At 40.1% G+C, this 24,488-nt stretch overlaps 1 protein-coding gene across 2 annotated transcripts in view; it reads right to left on the minus strand.

Annotated features, from left to right (window-relative positions):
* Nucleotides 1-24,488, minus strand: part of LOC138740634 (transmembrane 9 superfamily member 2-like) — a 73,592-nt gene that overhangs the window by 25,731 nt on the left and 23,373 nt on the right. For both annotated transcript variants that reach the window (XM_069893550.1, XM_069893549.1), the window contains exons 5-9: nt 23,633-23,762; nt 22,489-22,616; nt 18,680-18,794; nt 2,849-2,928; nt 1,432-1,540 (exon numbers count right to left, since the gene is read on the minus strand). In XM_069893550.1, the coding sequence (XP_069749651.1) occupies nt 1,432-1,540; nt 2,849-2,928; nt 18,680-18,794; nt 22,489-22,616; nt 23,633-23,762 (562 nt within the window). The remainder of the gene's footprint in view (nt 1-1,431; nt 1,541-2,848; nt 2,929-18,679; nt 18,795-22,488; nt 22,617-23,632; nt 23,763-24,488) is intronic.

The raw sequence follows: 24,488 nt of genomic DNA on the forward strand, positions 1-24,488 counted from the left end.
TACTGAGAAAAGTCAATATTAGAGAGAATAGGGTGGATTACAAAAGCAGCACAGAGCTTCCTCAGCAAAGCAACTTGAATCACCCACTTTTCATTTGCACTAATTCAAGGTTGTTAGTTTTTAAACTTTTTTTTACTGGTACCTGGCTTTATTGCAATTTATTTTGCCTACAGCCTTGTGTTGTGAAATCCCATATCATGTCAGTCTGACCCCAATCTTACATTGCCAATGTAGAAAATTATCCAAAGTGGGCTTAAAATGGAGGATTACTTGAGAAAATTGAAAGTAAAATGCAGCAGATAATGTAAATCAGTTTAAGAAGCTGTAACATCAAGCTGAGTGGGTTGTGTCTGCGAAGACAAAGATGTTCTTGACATTGAGCTCTGACACTAGGACCCCTTTTCTCATGATGTTGCCTGACATTCTGAATATTTCTAGCAATGTCTTCTGAGAAAAATTAGTGCTCCAAGAAGTTTAAAAGTTAGGGAGGAAAAAATTGATGAAATTGATATGGGCATGGCTGCTGGGTTAGAAGACATCAGAGTTTTAATATCATAAAGAAATACAAATAATAGTAGTAGCTATAAAGGAAGAGAGTGGCTGGACATGACTGAATAAATGGGGTTCAATGGAATGCAGGCCTTTGTTCATGTGGGACTGAAGTACAGAGGGACAGAAGTATTGATGCATCCTTGGAAACCCCTGGTTAGACCACTATCTGCATTTTTTTTTGAAAATCAGTGCACCTTAAATGTTTCAATGATTTACAAAGATGACATAAACTAGACTTGTGAACCATAGAATTTCAAAAGATACAAGGTGCTTTGAAATTTTCAATATATTGAAGTTAAAGAATCTGGAGAGAAAACCCCACAAGTTGGGCAAATGAATTAGAGCCAGGCCACAATGTGCTCACATGCGTATAAAATCAATGGCAAAAGTTTGGAACAATTCTGCAAATAACAAATGACCCAAAGGCAAATTGTTCATTTAGAATCAGGGATTGGTAGATTTCAATTATTGGCATAATGAATGAGGGACAGGTTGGTAAACAGAGCAAGAATTCTGAGAAGTTGATTGACTACTGTAAATCAGCCCTCAATGTCAATAGGTATTGAAAGAACCGAAGAGGAACTGTTGAGCAGGTTACAGAGATTAAGCTGCAGAGTATTGGGGAATAAGGAGGAATGGGAATGAAGGGATTGCTCCCCAGAAGCTGGCATAGACCTGATGGGCTGAATGGCTATTTTCTGCATTTTAAGTTCCTGTAACAAGAATAGAATGAGTGAATTGAATCCTAAAGACTCATACGAGAAGCTTAACTATAGCAAAAGATTGAGCGTTGCACGTAAGCAGTCAAAGCCACACTGTGTTGTCTCTTGATGATAGAATTATCATTGATAATTAAGCACACTGCACAATAATACGTACTGCTGAGTCAATCTGATTGTATCTGGCAATGTCTTTGTGTAGGGTCCGAAGCATAATCATCGCCACCATTCCAGATAAGAAGAGGACAATCACAAGGGAATTCATAATGCTAAAAAAAGATGAGAACACCAACTTTAACATAAAAATATGCCTATCCTGTGGTCAACCCCTTCTATTCTCTTACCCCGTACAAGTTGGCTATCTGCCTTGTTTAAAAAACATAATGAACTAAGCAATGGACATAGTTAAAATTTGACTGTTTCATACATATAGTAATGGGGGATAAAATCAAAATTTCAAATTCACTGATCTGTTTAAGAGTTCTTCATAAATGATAAACAAGAAGCAAAACAACCTTTGTGTTAATAAATAGTGACCCTCCTACCTATTTCCATGGTGTTAATGGTAAATTCAGAGGTGTAACGCATCTTGGAGTTTGAAGCTGTGTTCAGCAGCCATCCCTGTTGTTATACAAAACCCCTTCTTCACTTCACCAAAGCAGCTGCATCTACACTAGAGAAATATCCAAACCAATAAACCACCACATCCACACTCTTCTCCCATATGTATCAATGGTGTCCTAAAGTCCTCCAAGATCACACCTTTCAGCAATTCAAGAAGCTTCAAGTGTCATCTTGCACCAGTAACACTACCTTTCCTTGCACACATGCCAAGTAAACACCACCTCTTTACACAATTTTTAAAGCTAATCTTTTTGAAAATCTGTAATTGGGTTCAGAATACTGGATACTATCTTTGCTAATTTTGCAAAGAATGCATGGACAAATTCAGATGCACAAAGGCTCAGACTATTTTTTGGCACACACATCAAATTGTATGCACACTGAGGAATGCTTCATAATAACTACACTGCCTCATTCAATTTCACAATAAGGCAAAAGAAGAGATGATTAAAGACAGCATGACCAAACTTAATCCAATGACTAAAACTGATCTTGTTTGATGAAACATTAAAAATTTAAATAACCAACTGCAAACATTTAAAGAGAAGCCTGTCACTTCAAGTCTGAACTTCATGATAAGCTGAGAGAGCTGTATATGATTGCTAGTCAAATAGATGTTGGGAAAAGGTGATGCAGAAGAGTACACAAGTTTCTTATGCATTTACAACATAGAAAAGGGAAGCAGGGTTGGCATAGTGGTTGGCACAATGTCTTTACAGCGCCAGTGATCGGAACCAGACTGGGATTCGAGTTCCGCTCTGTCTGTAAGGAGTTTGTATACTCTCTCTGCGTCTGCATGGGTTTCCTCTGGGAGCGCCGATTTCCTCCCACCATTCAAAAACCTACCGGGGGTGTAGGTTAATGGGGAATAAATTGGGTGGCACCGACTCGTAAGCTGAAATGGCCTGTTACCGTGCTGTATGTCTAAATATAAAAATTAAAACATCACATACCTAAACCACTGGATATTTGTGTGTGGCATAGACTCCAAAATGTAATCCCACCTGGATGCCCACTTTATCTTTTTATTTTCCTAGAGTTGAAAGAAAATTAAAACATGATTGTTGGCATAGATCTGTTCTGAGCAAACGACGTCTAGTAATAAATACAGAACAGCTCAATTGAAGCTGCAGTAATTTTGATCTGCACATCACTCAATTACATTTTGATTTGCAAACTGAAATTTAGTACAATAAAACTTTAATTAATTAGATTCACAACACAGAACAGTGATCATGTATGTTGAATTCAACCTGTCAACATAAATTGCACACACACAAGCAAAATTGTTCCCTCATTTTCATAAAGTTGTAAACTTCCATTTGATTCTGACTGGGTTGTGTCACCTATAAAATAGGTGCAGGCGTAGGCCATCAGGCCCTTCAAGCCGACACCGCCATTCATTTTGATCATGGCTGATCGTCTCCTCTGTAAACCAGTACCTGCCTTCTCCCCTTACCCCCTGATCCCCTTAACCACAAGGGCCAAATCTTAACTTCCTCTTAAGTATAGATAAAGAACCAGCTTCAACTGCTTCCTGTGGCAAAGAATTCCACAGATTCACCACAATCTGAGAGAACTTTTTTTTCCTCAACTCAGTCCTAAAAGACTTGCCCCCTATCCTTAAACTGTGACCCCTGGTTCTGTTTTCCCCAACATCTGGAACAACCTTCCTACATTTAGTCTGTCCAATTCCTTAAGAATTTTATACATTTCTATAGGATCCCCCAATCTTCTAAATTCCACCAAGGACAAGACTAGTCAATCCAGCTTTTCTTCATATGCAAGTCCTGCCATCTCTGGTATCAATCTAGTGGACCTTTTTTGCATTCTCTCTATAGCAAGGATGTCTTTCCGCAGATAAGGAGACTGAAACTGTCTCATCAAGGCCCTGTACAGCTGCAGTAGAGCCTCTCTGCTCCAGTACTTGAATCCTCTTGCTATGAAGCCAACATACCATTCGCTTTTTTCACTGCCTGCTGTACCTGCATGCCCACTTTCAATGACTTGCGCACAGCGACACCCAGGTCTCGTTGCATCTCTCCTTTTTCTAATCGGACACCATTTAGGTAATAATCTTCTCTCCTGTTCTTGCCTCCAAAGTGGATAACCTCACATTTATCCACATTATATTGTATCTGTCATGCCTTGGCCCACTCACCTAACTTGTCCAAATCACTCTGCATCCTCTACACAGCAAACCCTGCCACCCAGCTCATGTCATATGCAAACTTGGAAATCCTGCTTTCTATTCCTTCATCTAAGTCATTGATACATATTGTAAATAACTGTGGTCCCAGCACTGAGCCTTGCTGTACCCCACTAGTCACTGTCTGCCATTCTGAAAAGAACCAGTTTATTCCAACTCTTTGGCTCTGTCTGTCAACCAATTCTCTATCCACTTCAATACCATCCCTCCTATACCATATGCTTCAAGTTTGTAGACTAATCTCCCGTGCGGGACCTTACCAAAAAGTCCAGTGTACCCCATCCACTGGTTCTCCCTTATCCACTCTACTAGCTACATCCTCAAAAAATTCTATTAGATTCGTCAGACACGATATTCCCTTCATAAAGCCACACCGACTCTGTCCGATGATATCAGTATTTTCCAAACAAGCTGCAATCACATCTTTAATAACTGAACTCTAGGATTTTCCACACTACCAATGTCAGGCTAACTGGTCTATAGTTTCCCTTTTTCTCTTTCCCTCCCTTCTTAAAAAATGGGGTTACCTTTGCCACCCTCCAATCCTCAAGAACTAATCCAGAATCTAAAGAGTTTTGAAAAATTATCACTAATGCATCCACTATTTCTTAGGTGACTTCCTTAAGCACTCTGGGATGAAGACTATCCAACCCTGGGGATTTATCTGCCTTTAATTCCTTCAATTTACCTGACATAACCTCTCGACTTACATTTATTTCCTTCAGTCCTTCCCTCACATTAGATCCTCAGTCCTCTACTATTTCCCTGAAGATTATTTGCTTTCTTTAGTGAAGGCAGAACTAAAGTAATTATTCTTTTTTTTTTGGAAAATTTTATTTATTAATCATGGTAAATCATACATAAAGATAGAAACAAATAAAACATAATACATAAATGATATTTTTACCCCTTACAACCCCCCACCCCCTACCCTAACCCACCCACCCCTCTCAACCCCCCCTCTAAACTACCCCAAAAAAAGGAAGAAAGGAGGAAAGAAAGAGGAGGTCAATTAACATAACACTCTTCACTTATTTGCCATGGTTCGGAGCAACACCATCAATACGTGGGAAAATGATTAATAATTCAACCCCATATATTCCAAATATGGAATCCAGGTTTTAGCAAAAAAATTATTACGTAAATTATGTGTTATCTTTTTCCAACGGAATACAAGATCTCATTTCTAAATGCCATCGCTGAATACTCAAATTAGCCTCATTCTTCCAAGTAATTGCCAAACATTTTCGAGCCACAGCCAAGGCCAATCTCAAAAAAGCAATTTGAAATTTATTTAATTTTAACTCCAAACTCAATTTCTTAACATAACCCAATAAAAATGCTAAAGGATCGTAGAATTTTCAATTTAAAAATAGCTTCTAAGAGTTCCTTAAATCTTCCCCCAAAAGGTCTCCACTAAGAATGCGCCTGAAGAAGCAGAAGCGGCCCTTTAAATTGCCATTCAGGTGGCAGCGTTGAAAGCGTAACGCTGGCCACCTGAAGGACATAGCTGCACCCGATGCACCTCTGAGCACATGATTTCAGCGTTTCGAAGTGTTCAGAATGAGATACAGCAGATTCTTGGTAAGGCTATTTGTGCTGTTGGAACTCTTCAATTGTCCTTAAGATCTGAAAATTGCATAGGTGCAATCAGAAGGTTCCTGCAAAAGGTTGAGGGCAAGAAGACAGCAGTTAGCAGTCAAAAGGCACGCAGAGCGTAAGCGCCGCAGACGAAGGCAAATGCTACTGGTCAGCCAATTAGCTATGGTGGCACATTGGTCTCTCTGGAGGTTGAACTGACCCCAGGGTGCTGAGTTCTGGAGTAATGTCCTCACCAAATTTGATGATGCTGAGTGGAAGAGACACTTTCATATGTCGCGTGGCACCTTTCACTTTGTACTGGAACTCTTAGAACCTCACCTGAAGACTTGCAGCGACCATTGGAGCCTGGACTTCGATTAGCTGTGGCCTTGTGATGGCATGCCACCCTTTGTGAGTATCGATCTATCTTTGGAATAGGCATCAGCACCGTGTACATGGTGGTGCAGGAGGTGACTGCCGCCTTGAGGAAGTTCCTCGGTAAACGTTTCATCTCCCTGTCAAGTGATGGCTTTGCGCAAAAGGGATACCCAATGTGCGCTGGTGCCATTGATGGGTCACACATTCCCATTATTGCACCCAGCATGGATGCTGCAGCCTACTACAATCGCAAAGGGTGGCATTCGGTCGTCGACCACAGATTCTGGTGAGTTAAGCCTCACATCACATCTCGAATGACTACAACTTCACTGTAATTTCCATTCATGTTACAGCTTCTCAAATGTGTTTGTGGGGTGGCCGGGCCACACACATGATGCCAGAGTGCTTGCCAACTCTCTTCTGTATAGAAAAGCAGAGGACCAGGGCAGATACCTCTTCCCATGAGACGTGAGTGTTCACCCTTGAACCATAGTGGTTCAATATGTTATGCATGCTTGTTGTGTCAACGTTCAGGTGCATGAATTAACTACATTTCTGCATTGTTGTCCCTGTAGGTGTCCAAGGATGTTGAAGGAGTGGAGGTTTCAGCACATCTTGTGGGTGATGTGGCATACCCCTACGAAGATGGCTAATGAAGGGGTTCACACAGCACCGAGTACTGGATCCGGATCAGCGAAGATTTAACAAGGCCCTTAATTCAGCAAGGATAGTGGTGGAACATGCATTTGGCCATCTAAAAGGCCACTGGTGGTGCCTCTCCAAGCATCTAGATATCTCTACTGCCTTAGTCCCAGATGCTGTGTTTGCCTGCTGTGTACTGCACAATATATGTGAGATTAACAAAGAAGACTTCCCTTCAGAGTGGACATTGGTTGAAGCAGATGGTCCTGCACCCAATAGCGCAGATTGTCTTGATCAGCAGGCCCATGGGCACCAGGCCATCTGTTCTGTCATTATGTCCATCCTGTAAGGGTATGTCTCTGCTACCCAGCACCCCATTTTCCACAACTTGTTCCTCCCTCCACCCTCCCCATCCAATGCGGTGACATGAGCCTTCAACGCTGCCATCTGAATGGCAATTTAATGGCTTCTTCAGGCGCATTCTTAGTGGAGACCTTTTGGGGGAAGATTTAAGGAACTCAGAAGCTATTTTTAAATTGAAAATTCCACTTGATCCTTATGTGCTCTCGCGAATGAATGGGTGCATATAAATGAAACATGTGACTTGTATGCTTGTCAAAAATTTAATAAAAGATGTTCTTTGAGAAATCATACTGCTTCATAAATATCTGAGGTGGATACCGCAATGTTAACATTTCACATCATGCTAAACATGAAGTAAACAATGGAATGGACAATAACAGTGCAAGTCCACTCCTCACTTGAACAAACACTACAACAGTAAACACAACCACCCGGCACCATAGTACCTCACTGCTGAATGTTTACATCCTTAAAGTGTCGCATAGAACATTGCACTTATGAGGGACTTCAGGAACAACAAAAGTGAAGCGAGTTAGCTGTATTAAGGATGTTTAGTCTGACACAAACCTCATTCCAGCATTAAGAGGAACGAGTTGGAGGGGGGAGGATGAGGAACCTGTCCTGGACCCCAGCATCTCAGTCATGCCAAAGCATCCACTACTGTGATGCAGTGGTGTGGAATGAAATGGCATACTGGATGGAGGGGCCAGGTGCATGGGATGAAATGGGGAGGCCTCCATTCGTGTAACCAATCTGTTGAAGATGACTGACTGCCTGTTCACTGCGGTGCTCAGTCCCCACGGGGAAGCTGCAAACTCAGACATCGACTGGGCAAGATTCTCCACTTTGGAGCGGCACGTTGCTTCTTCATCCTTCCTCAGGTCAGCAAGCATGACTCTCGTGATCCAGCACTTCCTCTGCACGCTGGCGGTCTCTCTCACTCTCCTCCCTGTCAAGTGCCGTCATTGCCTACAGCTCCTTCACGAGAACCTGACGCTTGGTCAGTCGCTGGCGCTTGTGTCTGGAACCAAAGGCTGTGGGTGGAAACAGGAAAAGTGCATCAGCATTGGACTTCGGTGCTTCTCCATAAACACAACCTCAATGCTACTGTACCTGTGTTCTCTGTTGAGAGTGCCGCCTCGCCACTTCCAGGGACAGTGACCTCTATGCTTCCTCTCTCAGGCGGCATCCGTGGCTGCTGGGTCCTCGGCGGTGGCCTCCCCTCCTGGACTGGCATGTCTCCTCCATTGCCGCTGGGTGAACCCTGAGGTGCCTCAGGGATGAGCTCTGGGGATTCAGGGCTCTCCAGAGCACTGGCTACATTTAAGGGAGTAGCTGAGCAGCTAGCCCCCCAGAGAGTGTGGCACTGGTTGAAGTACTGCCATTTCTTGCATCCATTGCCGCTCCTCCTGTTGTGGTCCAGGACTGCACGGAATTTCTTCCTTATCCTCTTCAGCTTCGTGATATCTGATTTTTACTGTGCTGGTGCCCTTGTGCTGCAAGCACACCGGACAGCCGCTTAAAAATGGGACCATCCCTAACTGTCCCAATGAGCCTCCTTTCCTGGGATTCCTGAGTCAGATGGATGAGAAGCAGTCTTACCCCTTCATCAGACTAGTTACAAGCCTTTTTATGGAGTCATTGTTTAAATACACTGTTTTCCTGCACTGTTAAAACAAAACAACTGAATCTGCATTAGCCTGCCTGCACAATGTGCTTCAAGATTTGTGCCAGGTGTCTCAGGCTGACGACATCACTACCACGTCAGCAGCCCTCCCCTTTGACAGCTGCTTTCAGCCAGCTGCATTTAGATGGCTGGGGGAGCCACTGTGCTGCACTGATTATCCCTCTTGGAGGAGGGTTTCCAAGCTCGCCTCAAAGGCGCCTGCTGCACAATGACATGGCCTCCCCACAGCCGCATATTGCCACAATATGCAGCTTTACATGCGGGGCAATTGGCCACCTGAAATTGTCTACCACCTCACCAAGTAGAATGTAAAAAGGAACCAACTTCCTTATGACATCTAAAACTTAAATCAGAAGAAATAAACTTATATTTCCTTAATTTCTCCAGAGTTAAGTATAACTGATGAAGACAATTATAATGAACCAATCTATACCTTACATTTACAATACTATCCTCACACAGGATCATCCAATCATCCTTAGAAATAGATGTGGACAAATCTTTTTCCCATTTAATTTAGATTTATAAACATCGGGCTTAAGCATTTTATTCTGCAATAAAGCATACATCTCAGATATTAATCCTTCCTTACCACCATCAGTGTAAAATTTCAAATTTAGACTGCCTAGGTAGCTGTAGCATATGCCCCAAATTATCCAACAATAGTGCTTTAATTTGATAGTAAGAACAAAAGGAGTATTCAAAGATATTTCATATTTCTCTCTCATTCTTTGAAGCGAAATAAAATATCCTGCTTCATAACAATCTTCAACCAATTTCATTCCTTTCTGTTCCCACAACTTCAAAAGTTGATTAGTGTAAAAGGAAAAAGCTTATTTTGAAAAAAGCTTATTTTGAAACAAATTTACTATCACCTGAGCCAATATTTATTTTCAAAAAAAGCTGTATTTGATCCCTTATAAATTTACTAAATTCAGAATTTTTTAATAATAAAGAATTAAATCTCCAACAACAAACATTCTCTACTCTCTGTGAAGCTGTACACGTAATTAATAAAGAATAATCAGACAAAATCCTACTCTTATATTCAGCCTTCAAAACTTAACCTTGTAATTGCACTGAAACTAAAAATAAATCTATTCTAGAATAAGAATCATGATGGAATGAATAAAATGAGAAATCTTTCTCCTTAGGATTTAGTTTCCTCCATATTCATAAGTAATTCATAAGTAAATTTGTTTTGTGGGATACTTTGAAAGATACAAATGATCAGAGCGGGGTGGTGTGTTTATATTGAATATAGATATGATTTTGGGAGATAAATTGGGGCAGGTTTTTTAGTGTAGGTCACATACAAACACTTCAAAACAGATCTCATTTAAAATACTGGAGTGCTCAAGCCAGACAGGACAGCTCCTGGGGGCCTTTGTAAAAACTTTGGGGAGTGCCCAAGAGACTTCATAATGGATTGTTGTTTTGAAAAGCAACAGATGAAAGAAATCAGAGTAGTTCAGAGTCGCAGGCTGTCTGGGAGTGCAGCTTGCTGTTCTAAGAGGGTCATGTGGTTTTTGCAAACAGAGGGATTGAACAGCTTTTTCTGAGATGGGGGGGAAGAGATCAGTTCTGCAGTGCTACATACAGCAGCAGCAGCTGGGACTGGAATAGGACAAGCTGGAAAGCTTGCGGAAAACTCATTTGGAAGATGGGTTGTGAGTGCTTAGTTCAGCCTGGTCAAAACCATTGTGGTTCATGGAAGAGGAGAGGACTGGCTGCCTAATATTTCACTTGAAATAAGTGAAACAAAAAGGAACTCTGTGGTGACCTGAAAAAAAAAGGTTATCATCTGGAAAACCATGATGGGGCAAGTTTTTTTCTGCAAGACATTGACATGGCTGATTAAAAGGGATCAGTTTGTGTCCAGGAACAACAAATCTCTCTCTGAAAACCGACAACAACCTTCCTGAGCAGTAACCATTTACCTTTCAAGCACCAAAGCCCGGTGAACTTTATAAATGTTAAATACTGTAATTGCCTGCAACCAGTAAACTTGGAGGAATTAGAAGTGAGATTGGATTGTGAATCAAATAACTTTTCTAAACTGACACACATATTACATACATGTGCGCTTAGAATTAGAAGGGGCTTGTTAGGTTAGTTAAGTTAATAGTAAGTTAAAGTTTGATCCTGCTTTCATGTTTAAAGATAATTAAAAACAACATTTGTTTAAGTAACCATTTGTCTTGGTGAATATCTATTGCTGCTGGGTTTTGGGGTCCTCTGGGCTCATAATGTAACAAATAAATAAATCAATGTTCCAGGGCATACTTGATCAGGCCCAGAAGATTTATCCATCTTTGAGCATTTTAAGACCTCTAGCATCTGTTATGTAACTGGTAATTGGGTTTTCAATTGTTAATTGGGTAACTTTGATTTTAGGACCAAATATTGTAGTTTTCTTTCAGCAGTAAACTCATAATTCTGGAAACTTTTATTGGTGACCCCAATAATCAGGAAATTTAAATGCAAGTATTTAAATTTAGAATGAATGTCCATGCATCACCACTGTGCAACTTGTTCTCTAGTCTTTAGGAAAATAAACCTTTTGTTTTTGTCCTGTTACTCCAGACCCATAACGTTTTTTAAAATTTTTTTATTTTTCACACTATGAACCATATTAACCAAACTACACACAAACATTTCCCTCTTGAATATATAAAGTGTCATTTTCTCCCCTTTTTTCCCCCCCTCCCTCCTTCCCACCCCCCTCCCTACCCACTAAACGTTCAACATATACAATACAATAAACCCATTAAACAATGTCATCACACAATAAAAATAAACAAGAAAATTGTGTCATCTAATTTTACACATTGGGTCAGTTCATTACGTCTTCTTCTCATTCTGTCTTTTTAGGGGTGGAGGTCCACGGTAGGCCCTCTCTGTTGTGTTCTCAGGCTCTCTTCTGATACTGTGATGTTATTTTTTAAATTATGTTTTTTTTTTCCAAAGGAATACATTTATTAATTTCTACGTACCATTGTTGTACTCTCAGGCTCTCTTCTGATTTCCAGGTTGCCATTATACATTTTTTTGCTACAGTTAAGGCTATCATAATAAATCTTTTTTGTGCTTCATCCAAATTGAGGCCTAGTTCTTTACTTCTTATATTACTTAGAAGAAAGATCTCTGGTTTTTTGGTATGTTGCTTTTTGTGATTTTATTTAATACCTGATTTAGATCTTCCCAAAACTTTTCCATTTTTTCACATGCCCAAATTGCATGTACTGTTATTCCCGTTTCATTCTTACAGCGAAAACATCTATCTGATACTGTTGAGTCCCATTTATTTAACTTTTGGAGCGTGATATATAGCCTGTGTAACCAATTATATTGTGTCCTGCGTAACCTCGTGTTTATTGTATTTCTCATAGTTCCGGAGCACAGCTTTTCCCATTTTTAATTTTTTATCTTTATGTTTAGATCTTGTTCCCACTTTTGTTTGGGTTTACAGCTTATTTCATCGTCCTCTTTCTCTTGCAGCTTGATGGACATGTTTGTTATAAATCTTTTAATTAATATTGTATCTGTAATCACATATTCAAAGCTGCTTCTTTCTGGTAACCTCAGACTGCTTCCCAATTTGTCCTTCAAGTAGGTTTTCAGCTGGTGGTATGCAAACATTGTACTGTAAGTTATACAATATTTGTAATAAATTATTTCCCAAAAAACAATTTTCTATTCTTTTGATCCCTTTTATCTCCCATTCTCTAAAGGAAAGGTTATCTATTGTGAAAGGGATTAGTTGATTTTGGGTCAGTAATAATTTTGATAGTTGGTAATTTGTTTTTTCCCTTCCTATGTGAATCTTCTTCCAAATGTTGACCAGATGGTGCAGTACAGGTGAACTTCTATGTTGCACCAGCTTTTCATCCCACTTATAAAGTATATGTTCTGGTACCTTCTCCCCTATTTTATCTAGCTCTAACCTGGTCCAATCTGGTTTTTCCCTTGTTTGATAAAAATCTGATAGATATCTTAATTGTGCTGCTCTATAATAATTCTTAAAGTTTGATAGGTGCAAGCCCCTTGTTTGTACAATTCTGTTAATTTATCTAGCATTATCCTCAGTTTCCCCCCTTTCCATAAGAATTTCCTTATTATTTTCGTTAGCTCCTTGAAGAATTTCTCTGTTAAGGGAATTGGTAACGATTGAAATAATTATTGTATCCTTGGGAAGATATTCATTTTGATGCAATTTACCCTTCCTATCAGTGTTAGTGGTAAATCTTTCCAATGTTCCAAGTCATTTTGTAATTTCTTCATTAATGGCTGATAATTTAATTTCTATAGATTACCTAGATTATTATCTAGTCTAATACCTAGGTATCAGATTGCTTGTGTTTGGCATTTAAATGGTGATTCTTTCTTAAACTTTGTGAAATCCGCATTATTTATTGCCATCGTTTCACTTTTATTTGCGTTAATCTTGTATCTCGATACTTCTCCATATTCCTTCAATTTCTTATGTAATTCTTATATTGATAATTCTGGTTCTGTTAAGTATACTATGATGTCATCTGCAAATAGACTGATTTTATATTCCTTCTCTTTTATTTTTATCCCTTTTATTTTATTTTCTGTTCTTATCAGTTCTGCCAAGGGTTTTATAACTAAAGCGAACAGTGAGGGAGATAGTGGACATCCCTGCCTAGTTTACCTGCTAAATTTAAATTGGTTCGATATATATATCCATTTACTGTCATCTTCGCCAATGGTCCCTTATATAATGCTTTAATCCAATTAATATATTTCTCTGGTAGGTTGAACCTCTGTAGTACTTTGAATAAATAATTCCATTCTACCCTGTCAAAGGCTTTCTCTGTGTCTAAAGCAACCGCCACTGTTGGCGTCTTATTTCCTTGTACTGCATGGATTAAGTTATTGATCTTACAGATATTGTCCGTTGTTCGTCTTTTCTTAATAAATCCAGTTTGATCTAGTTTTACTAATTTTGGTACACAGTCAGCCAATCTGTTTGCTAATAGTTTTGCTATTATCTTATAACCTGAGTTAAGTAGAGATATTGGTCTATACGATGCTGGTGTTAGTGGATCTTTCCCAGTCTTTGGTATTACTGTAATTATTGCTGTTTTACATGAATCTGGCATGTTTTGTGTTTCTTCAATCAGGTTCATTACTTCCAGGAGAGGAGGAATTAATAAGTCTTTAAATGTTTAATAGAATTCTGTTGGGAGTCCATTCTCTCCAAGCGTTTTATTGTTCAGTAGCTTTTTTAATATATTTCCTCTATTTCAAATGGTTTTATCAATTTGTTTTGCTCCTCTTCTTACAATTTCGGTAGTTCAATTTTAGCTAGAAACTCATCTATTTGGTCTTCTTTTTTCCCTTTGTTTTCAGTTTGGTATAATTGCTCGTAGAATTCCTTGAAGTTTTCATTGATCTCTGTTGGGTTATATGTAATTTGTTTGTCCTTTTTCCTTGATGCCAGAACCATTCTTTTAGCTTGTTCTGTTTTAAGCTGCCAAGCTAGTATTTTCTGCATTTTTTCTCATAGCTCATAATACTTCTGCTTTGTCTTCATTATGTTCTTCTTCACCTTGTATGTTTGTAATGTTTCGTTTTTTTATTTTTTTGTCCACCAATTCTCTTCTTTTTGTTGTATTTTCCCTTGTTGCTAGTTCTTTTTCTGTACTTACTATTTCCCTTTCCAGCTTTCTATTTCCCGATTGTAGTCCTTCTTCATCTTAGTTACATAACTTATTATCTGCCCTCCTATGAAAGCTTTCATTGCATCCCATAATATAAATTTGTCTTTCACTGATTCAGTATTTATTTCAAAGTACATTTTAATTTGGCGCTCAATTAATTCTCTAAAATCCTGTCTTTTAAGTAGCATGGAGGTTAATCTCCATCTATACATTCTTGGTGGGATGTCCTCCAGCTCTATTGCTAATAACGAGTGAGTGATCAGATAACAACCTAGCTTTATATTCCATTTTCCTAACTCTCCCTTGGATGTGGGCTGACAACAGGAACAGGTCAATCCTTGACTATGTTTTATGTCTACTCGAATAATATGAGTATTCCTTCTCCTTTGGGTGTTGTCTCCTCCATATATCCCCATAGGTTGCATTTCCTGCATTGATTTAACCATAAATTTGGCTACTTTGTTCTTTCTGCTAGTCTTTTGTCCAGTTTTATCCAAATTAAGGTTAAAGTCCCCTCCTATCAATATCTCTTTGGCTTGGCTTCGCGGACGAAGATTTATGGAGGGGGTAAAAAGTCCACGTCAGCTGCAGGCTCGTTTGTGGCTGACAAGTCCGATGCGGGACAGGCAGACACGATTGCAGCGGTTGCAGGGGAAAATTGGTTGGTTGGGGTTGGGTGTTGGGTTTTTCCTCCTTTGCCTTTTGTCAGTGAGGTGGGCTCTGCGGTCTTCTTCAAAGGAGGTTGCTGCCCGCCAAACTGTGAGGCGCCAAGATGCACGGTTTGAGGCGTTATCAGCCCACTGGCGGTGGTCAATGTGGCAGGCACCAAGAGATTTCTTTAGGCAATCAATATATTCCCCTGCATATCTACAATCTTCAAAATGATATCTTGCATAAACTTTTGATCCTCTTCATTAGGTGCATATATATTGAGCAAATTCCAAAATTCTGAATATATCTGACACTTTATCATTACATACCTCCCTGTTGGATCTATTATTTCCTCCTATATTTTGAGTGGTACATTTTTATTGATTTATATAGCTACACCTCTGGCTTTTGAGTTATATGATGCTGCCGTTACGTGCCCTACCCAGTCTTTCCTTAATTTCTTGTGTTCCACTTCAGTTAGATGCGTTTCCTGCACGAATGCTATATCAATATTTTCTTTTTTCAGTAAATTTAATAGCCTCTTCCTTTTGATTTGGTTATGTATTCCGTTAATAGTTATAGTCATATAGTTCAACATGGCCATTTCATACTTTGTTTACATCTCATTACTGCTTCCTCACCACCACCTTTCCCCTATTTCTATTTCTCAGTTTTCTTTTTTTGAATGCACTGTATGACAACACTTCTAAAACATAAAATATTTCAACCATTCCCACATCTAAAATTTCCTTAACCCCAAGTGTCACCCCACCCCTCTCTGAGTCGCCCCTTGTCCCTTGCTGGGCAACCACAACTCCCCTCTCCATTCGGACTGTGAACTCGTTCGCAAGGGTCAACTGATTTCGCAGTGACTGTTATTCTCTCCCACCCAACCCCCTCCAGAAGACTTTTATCTTCCCATTACAAAAGCTCCCCCTCATTTCTTCTTTTTCTTTTTATGTTTTATTTATTCTTTACATTTTTTAACCCCTCCTCTTTTTACCCCCTTCTCCCTTACTTCCCTTTTCTTCCCTCCTTTAGTTCTTACTTATACATTATTTTTTTCTTCTTTATATGTAGTTTGTCATCGTTCTTTGTTCTTGTTACATCTCTTCATCTCTCTTTCTGTCTTGCAGGCGTTCTGCAAATTCTCATGCTTTCTCTGGATCCGAGAACAGTCTGTTTTGTTGCCCCGGGATAACTATTTTAAGCACCACTGGATATCTTAACATAAATTTATAGCTTTTCTTCCATAGGATCGATTTTGCTGCGTTAAACTCCTCCCTCTTCTTTAGGAGCTCAAAACTTGTGTCTGGGTAGAAAAAAAAATTTTGACCTTAGTATTCCAGTGGTTTTTTGTCTTCTCTCATTTTATTCATTGCCTTCTCCAATATATTTTCTCTTGTCGTATATCTCATGAATTTTTGTTGTGACTGTGGTTTCGAGGTTAATCTTTTGTGTGCCCTTTCTATTTCCATTCCTTCCTGCATTTCTGGCATTCGCAGGACCTTTGGGATCCATTCTTTTATAAATTCTTTCATATCTTTGCCTTCTTCATCTTCCTTAAGGCCCAATATCTTTATATTGTTTCTCCTACTATTCTTTCTTTCTTTGGCTTGGCTTCGCAGATGAAGATTTATGGAGGGGTACGTCCACGTCTGCTACAGGCTCGTTGGTGACTGACAAGTCCGATGCGGGACAGGCAGGCACGGTGCAGAGGTTGCAAGGGAAAATTGGTTGGTTGGGGTTGGGTGTTGGGTTTTTCCTCCTTTGTCTTTTGTCAGTGAGGTGGACTCTGCAGTCTTCTTCAAAGGAGGTTGCTGCCCGCCGAACTGTGAGGCGCCAAGATGCACGGTTGGAGGCAATATCAGCCCACTGGTGGTGGTCAATGTGGCAGGCACCAAGAGATTTCTTTAAGCAGTCCTTGTACCTCTTCTTTGGTGCACCTCTGTCTCGGTGGCCAGTGGAGAGCTCGCCATATAACACGATCTTGGGAAGGCGATGGTCCTCCATTCTGGAGACGTGACCCACCCAGCGCAGTTGGGTCTTCAGCAGCATGGATTCGATGCTTGCGGACTCTGCCAGCTCGAGTACTTCGATGTTGTTGATGAAGTAATTCCAATGAATGTTGAGGATGGAGCAGAGACAGCGCTGATTAAAGCGTTCTAGGAGCCGTAGGTGATGCCAGTAGAGGACCCATGATTCGGAGCCGAACAGGAGCGTGGGTATGACAACAGCTCTGTACACGCTGATCTTTGTGTTTCTTCAGGTGGTTGTTTTTCCAGACTCTTTTGTGTAGTCTTCCAAAGGCGCTATTTGCCTTGGCGAGTCTGTTGTCTATCTCTTTGTCGATCCTTGCATTAGATGAAATGGTGCAGCCGAGGTAGGTAAACTGGTTGACCGTTTTGAGTTCTGTATTTGACCTCAGTTTTCTTCAGGCTGGCTTCCACGCCAAACATTTTGGCAGTTTCCGCAAAACAGTTCATATGCGCTGGAGAGCTGGCTCTGAATGGGCAACTAAAGTGGCATCGTCTGCAAAGAGTAGTTCAAGGACAAGTGCTCTCCTACTATAGTTTTCCATTATATCCATCTTTTGAGCTAACAACTCCTGTGTTTCTTTAACTTTTTTATCACTTTCTTCCAATTTTCTTTTTAAGTTGTTCACTTCCATATCTACCGCCATTACATGTTCTTCCACATTTTCTAATCTTTTCCCTACATCTGTTATGACCAGCTCTATTCTATTCACTTTTTCTTCTGTACTTTTCATTTTTCTTTTTATTTCACTAAATTCTAGTGTCAGCCATTCTCTTAATGCTTTCATATGTTCTTGAAAATATTTTTTATCTATGTACTGTCCATTCATTTTACCTCCTATTCCTCTGTGCAGAGCTTGGTGTTCTTCTTCTTCTGTGTCTGCTCTTGGGTTTATGTCTTCTATTGCTCTTCCTTGTATCTGTGTCTCTTCTGACTTTCTTGTTGAGCTGCTTGTCTCAGCTTGTTGGGTATTTTTTTTCCCATGGTGTCTTGATGTTGGTCCTCTTCTTCTGGGTTGGTTATCTGTTGTGTCTCTAGTTTCCTTTTTTCATTCTCACCCCTCCTGTTCCCGTTGGTTTCTTTATCAGACCCATAACTTTGATGTTCAATTCTTTATGTACCCTTGAAACAGCTGAGTAAGCCACACAGTCCAATAGGAAATTAGTGATGGACAGTAAATGAATAAACTCCATCTCCTCACATTCAGATGTGAGCTTCAAACTCAGAAAGCAACTTTTAATGGAGCTTCTGAGCTCTCAAATGGGTAAGGGTACACATCATCTCTCCAGGTCCATTGAAGCCCATGTCAAACATCAACAGCCCTGCTTTGCTGCACCTAACATTAACTGCTTGGAAGCCAAGGCTGCCTTGAGCAAAGCAACTCCAATATTGGAGCACCAAGACCTACCGTGAGAAGTAACTCGATTTAAACAACTTCAGACCTTTAGTGACAGCAATGCATGCTCTTATCAGCAAAATGTGTCTCAAAAACATTAAATCACTTGCTTCAAACTGGACCTTTGGGCAACAAGAAAATCTTACTTACTGTAAATGTAACTGAATAGGTATAAACAATATTTATTTTCTTATCCTTGTCTTCAGCGGGAATTTCCATTGGAGGTCCATCACAATTTAGATGATTTGAGTCCACATGGTTGTAACTAAAAGTAGAACATTTAAAAGTACCGTGTGAAACATCAACAGAACAGAATTGACAAATCAGTCATCTGTCATGTTTCAAACAGGATTGGTCTGCTTCCTTCAGGTGACTGCAGTACATTTACAACAGTTTGGAGTGAAAACTCAGAAGTGGCAGCATAAAAACAGGCTCTTAGCCCACCATCTCCATGCCAAGGTTTTACCATCCACACTAACCAGAGTTGCTGTGTTAAGCCTTGCAGAAAAGTACTTCTCTAAATGTTGAAATTACACCTGATTCCTAATGTATCTGAGGTGCTTAGGAATTGGCATCTAGTAAACCAGACACCCAACGATCAGGACTTTCCATCAGGCTGAATAATCAACCTGTCCTATCAATAAATTTGGATTTCACGGCTTGAACCCCCAACATGAGGTCATCAATATAATATCCTATGGCATCAATACCCTTTTATGAAGGTGACTATTATTAAACTTCCTCCATTTTGAAGAACCATAGCCATCTTGCTAACTTTTTACCATGTGCTTCAACTTTCCTGACAAGGCTGAAGATAAGACTTCAGATGCTCAAATCTGGAGCAGAAAGAAAATAATCTTCACCCCTCACCCTCCACTGGGCCATTTGGTCTATCATACAAAGCACTGCACAAGAGGGCTATCAATTTAACCCCACTTCACAGCTCTTGCACTGTGGTATTTAATGCTTGAAGTTGCTCCTGGGACATCTTAAAATATGCTCAGAATAATTAGGTAGGAGAGGAGAGTTCCTCTGCTTGAAGTCTCAGTCTCAGGAGTACAGACTAAAATTTAAATGATACTTCTCATATGATTCAACATGTATGGACTATGTTCACTTCTAGCAACTATTTTGAAGGGAATGCACTTCTGAGTGAACTTCATTCACTTCTCATTTTCAGCATATTGATGTTCACATAATTTGCACATTTAAAAAAAATACTTCTTTGAAACTTTTACTTGCATTAATACTCTCTCATTTGGTTGGATCAAAGATAATGCCTGACTTTGTATGTATACATTACATGGTGCTAAAGTGGAGTGTTTCTAGTTATTAGATGCACCTATCACCAACAACCTGCCTTTGGTTAATCACTTTGACATTACAATAAAGGAAGTGCATCAATGATTCTACTTCCTCAGAAACCTAATGAAACTTAGCATAGTCTAAAGTTCTTGAACCAACTTGTACAGATGCACCAGAGAGTGTCCACACTAGACACGTCAGCTTGGCACAGGAAATGCACTTCCTAAAGTCTGCAAGAAACTGTAAAGAATTGTAAATGAGCCTCCCCTCTATTAATTTCATATACGTATCTCCCGCTGTCTCAGGAAAGCTGCCAACATATTAAAGATATCTTCCCACACTGGTCACACTCTCTTCTCTCACTTTCTGACTGGAAGAAGAAACATACGCTTGAACATACAATTTCCTTGACAATTTCTTTCCTGCTGTTATTAGATTCTGAAATGGATTTCTTGTGGGCAAGATTCTCAACATTCTTTTTGTACTATACGTCTTCAACATCCTACACCATTTGACTTGTAACACTACTCACGACACTGTTTATTATTGTACCCTATTGTACAAGTGGACTTGCCTAGATAGCATGCAAAACAAAGCTTTTTACTGCATCTCAGTACAAGTGACAAACAATTTTTATTTTGTGTAGTCTCTTTCCTGTCATTAATGGCTATGTATTTTCCCCCCAAAACAAAGCTGCTGCAGGATGGAGATGCAAATTCATTCCCTTCCACTTACCTTTTGAGCACAATTCACACCCAAACTCAAACCTTAAAGAACCAAAGCCATTTGCAAATTTGAGAAAGAACATCTAACATTCTGTCTGGGCACTCTCTAACTGGATTGTATCAACATTGACCTTTGGTTTCTGTTAGGCCTCCTCTCTTTCTCTTTCCCTATCCCTGTCTCCTCCAACTCCCACCCTCCCCTTTCAGAGAGCTACCCCACCCCTCTATCACTTCAGCTTTCTTTTCTGCCCTCCCACCTGCATCTACACATGACCTCTTGCCTGTCTGCCTGTGCTTCTTCCCCTCCCCTCCTGCCCCCCTTTTTATTCAGGCACCTGCTATTTTTCCCCCTCATACTTTGACAAAATGCTCAGGACTGAAACAGTGATAATACAACTTTGCTTCCTATGGACACTTCATGACCAGTTGAGTTTCTCCAGCAATTTTGTGCATTAAACTACAATCACAGCATCTGCAGACTTTCTTGTTTAATTCACACCTGAGGTGTGGCCTCATGCATCCGCAATAAGCTTGCAATTTCGTGGCCAATTTCCACCCTGACCTCAAACTCACCTGGTCCATTTCTGATAACACTTTCCCTTTTCTGGATCTCTCTGTCTCCATCTCAGGAGACAAACCCCACTGACATTCATTACAAACCCTCTAACTCCCACAACTACTTAGACTACACGTCCTCACACCCTGTCCCTTGCAAGGACTCCATCCCTTTCTCTCAATTTCTCTGTCTCTGCCGCTTCTGCTCCCAAGATTAGGTCTTCTAGTCCAGAGCCTCTGAAATGTCTGCCTTCTTCCATAAATGTGGCTTCCCCTCAACCACTATTAACTTGACCCTCACCCACATCTCCTAAATTTCCCACTCATCTGCCCTAGCACCCCCTGGCCTAGAAACAATATACACAGAATCCCCCTCATCCTCACCTACCACCCCACCAGCCTCCGCATCCAACATATTATCTACAGGACCCCACCACCAGATACATTTTTCCTTCTCCTTCCCTCTCAGCCTTCCGTAGGGACCGCCCCCTCTGTGACTCTCTTGTGCACTCTTCCCTCCCCACCCATCACCGCCGCGCCCACCCCCCGGCGCCTTCCACTATGGTCATAGGATGTGTAATACCTATACCCACACCTCCTCCCTCATCACAGTCCAAGGTCCACAAACAGACCTTTCAGGTGAAGCAACTCTTCACCTGTACCTCCAAAGAACTCATTTACCAAATCCGGTGCATCCTCTGTGGCCTTTTCTAAATCGGTGAGACTGGTTGCAGATTAGGAGATTGCTTCGCACAGCACCTCCTCTCTGTCCGCAACAAAAGCGACCTCCACGTAGCCAACCATTTCAATTCAGATTCACGCTCTCAAGCTCACATCTGTTCACGGCCTTTCACACTATCCCACCCTGACCATCCGCAGATTGGAGGAACACCTCATTTTTTGTCTGGGCACTCTCCAACCCCAGGGCATGAGCACTGAGTTCACTGTATTCCCCTAATCAGCTTGCCTTTTTCTCCCCTCCCCCCCCCTTAACTAATTTTTCTAGTTCCTTTTTCTCTCCACCTAGCCTAGACTCCTCCCCCACTTCCTGTGGTCCTCCACCTCTCCCCCCCCACTTTTGTTCAGACATCACTTATGTTCCCACACACCTTGATGAGAAGGGCTCAAGCCCGAAATGCTGGTGATGTTTCTATACCTTTGCTACATAAAGGCACTCTTTGATCTGCTGAGTTTCTCCAGCATTTGTGTATTTTTTTCACACCTGAGATTTGATCTGCTTAGTGCAGCTAATCGGTGTCTCAATGTATGAATATCTGCCATACTCAATCAAAATTCAATTCCTGCCTCTCCATTTGGAACACAAAATTGATTGCATTTTATCTCATTCCATCTTTCTAAGAATACTGACATTACCTTTTGGGTACTAATTTTGCAGCAACCAATCTTGCACCTTCCCATTCGTTGTTTGCTCCTTTGTGGTAGGTGATAAAGATATCTACATGATTGAAAACATAGTAGGTGTTCTTCTTGTTGAATTCAGACTGTAAAGGCAAAAGGAGCTTTAAAATCTAGGAATACGAAGACAAAATATGTCTACAATCTATACTCGATTCACAGCTAAACTTTGAAGTAAGTTTTTTTTATTATAAAAATGACAATAAACAGGTTCAAAAATAGTTCAAAATCAAGACAAATAGAAAGAACTCATCAACATCTCAGAAACTGATCAGACATTTAAGATAAATGGACACGTACTAAAATCCCAATCCTGAAAACAAGGGGTGGCTCCAAATTTCTTCCTGCAGCCAAAATTATCAAATGTTAATAATATTGATATTCAAATCGAGGTGAACATAATTCAAAAGCAGAATGGAACCTTTATCTGACCGCATAAGGGGGATTGTTAACGGATCAGGTGGACATGTCGCAAAATGCAAATTGATTAATAGCGATTGAAATAACCATAAAGTCAAATCCTAACAGAAATAATTCATCAGCAAAAATGAAGCATCTGTTAAATACTTGAAAAGACAGACTGACAGGTCAACTAGTATATTCAAAACTAGCACGCATAAACATTGATAATTTATCAGTGAAGAATTCAGGAAAATATACAGAATAGTGTCAACATGGAACCTGTTACAAGTAGTAGTTGTGATGTACAGCACTCATACCTAGCTTCGGCCTTGGGTCTAATAAATACAGGAAAGAGCCGTAAAAACTAAGCAGGTCCTTCATGGTTATATATCCTTGTTTTGCATGGACACGGTGGGACCTGCTGAGTATCTCCAGCACTTTTGTGTACAGTGTATTTACTAAAATCACAGCATCTGCAGACTTGTGTTTCACTCAGCCTGAGGCCTCTCAGTTGAAAAGGAACAAAAGAACATTACTGAGATGAAGGACACACATTTACAGGCACAAACACCATATAAAAAAAATCAATTTGTCTTCTGTGAATACAATGTAATTCAGTGTAGGGGTCCAATCTGTCACCCAATTAACACTCAAACTTTAATGGAAAAGGATTATGCACTATTTAAACACAAGCACTTACATTGATGACACAGGCATCTTTTGGACGACCATCTTGAGTAACAAAGCATCCAATGGGAAATCCTGGGTTACAAAACTTTAGGCCATCTTCGACATCATAGCACCATGTGACAGGCATGTTATCAATAATCCTACAAAATGTACAACGCTAATGTCGCTTCAGATCAAACAAGATCAAACGAAACTCAGTAAAATACAATAATTATTTTGAGATCCAAAGATAAAAATAATTTATTTCCCCAAAAAGGGGCAACAAATATATAGTACATTTAAAGCTAGACAACTGAAGGTACTGCACAGGAGCATGATCAATGTCTTGACACCAAGCCAAAGGGGAGAATACAGTTGGATAGATTTTTCTTGTGGAGGAGGAAATGTCAAAAGGATGGGATTTGTTTTCATTAGTGTAGACTTTTGGGTTTTGACAGAGGAAAACATGTGGATGTGAAGATTGGAGGATTAAATTTAGGAATGCACACAATAGGATGCAAGAACTGGATTAGCACTGAAATTTGTAGATTTACAAGATTAAGAATTTGAAAGAAATATCTTTGTTTAACCATGAGCCAGCAAGCAAAAGGGTGATAGAAGAACAGAACTTGACAAGGAATCTTGAATTTGACAGAATCATGATAGCTGAAGAGGCAGATTTCTACACTTTCAAACAGAAGAGTTGGTCTCTACTGAACTCACCACTTCATTATTGCATAAAACTGCTCGAAAAACTGATCATTCAGCATGCATGGAAAGTAAAAAGACAGTCGACAGTTTGGGCCTGAGCCCTTCTTCACGAGCGCTGACAATCAGAGAGGACCACAGGCTAACAAGCAAGAGATAATGAAGGGTAGGAAGCTGAG

This window comes from Narcine bancroftii, chromosome 8 (assembly GCF_036971445.1).
Source record: "Narcine bancroftii isolate sNarBan1 chromosome 8, sNarBan1.hap1, whole genome shotgun sequence".
In the NCBI taxonomy this organism is placed as follows: domain Eukaryota; kingdom Metazoa; phylum Chordata; class Chondrichthyes; order Torpediniformes; family Narcinidae; genus Narcine; species Narcine bancroftii.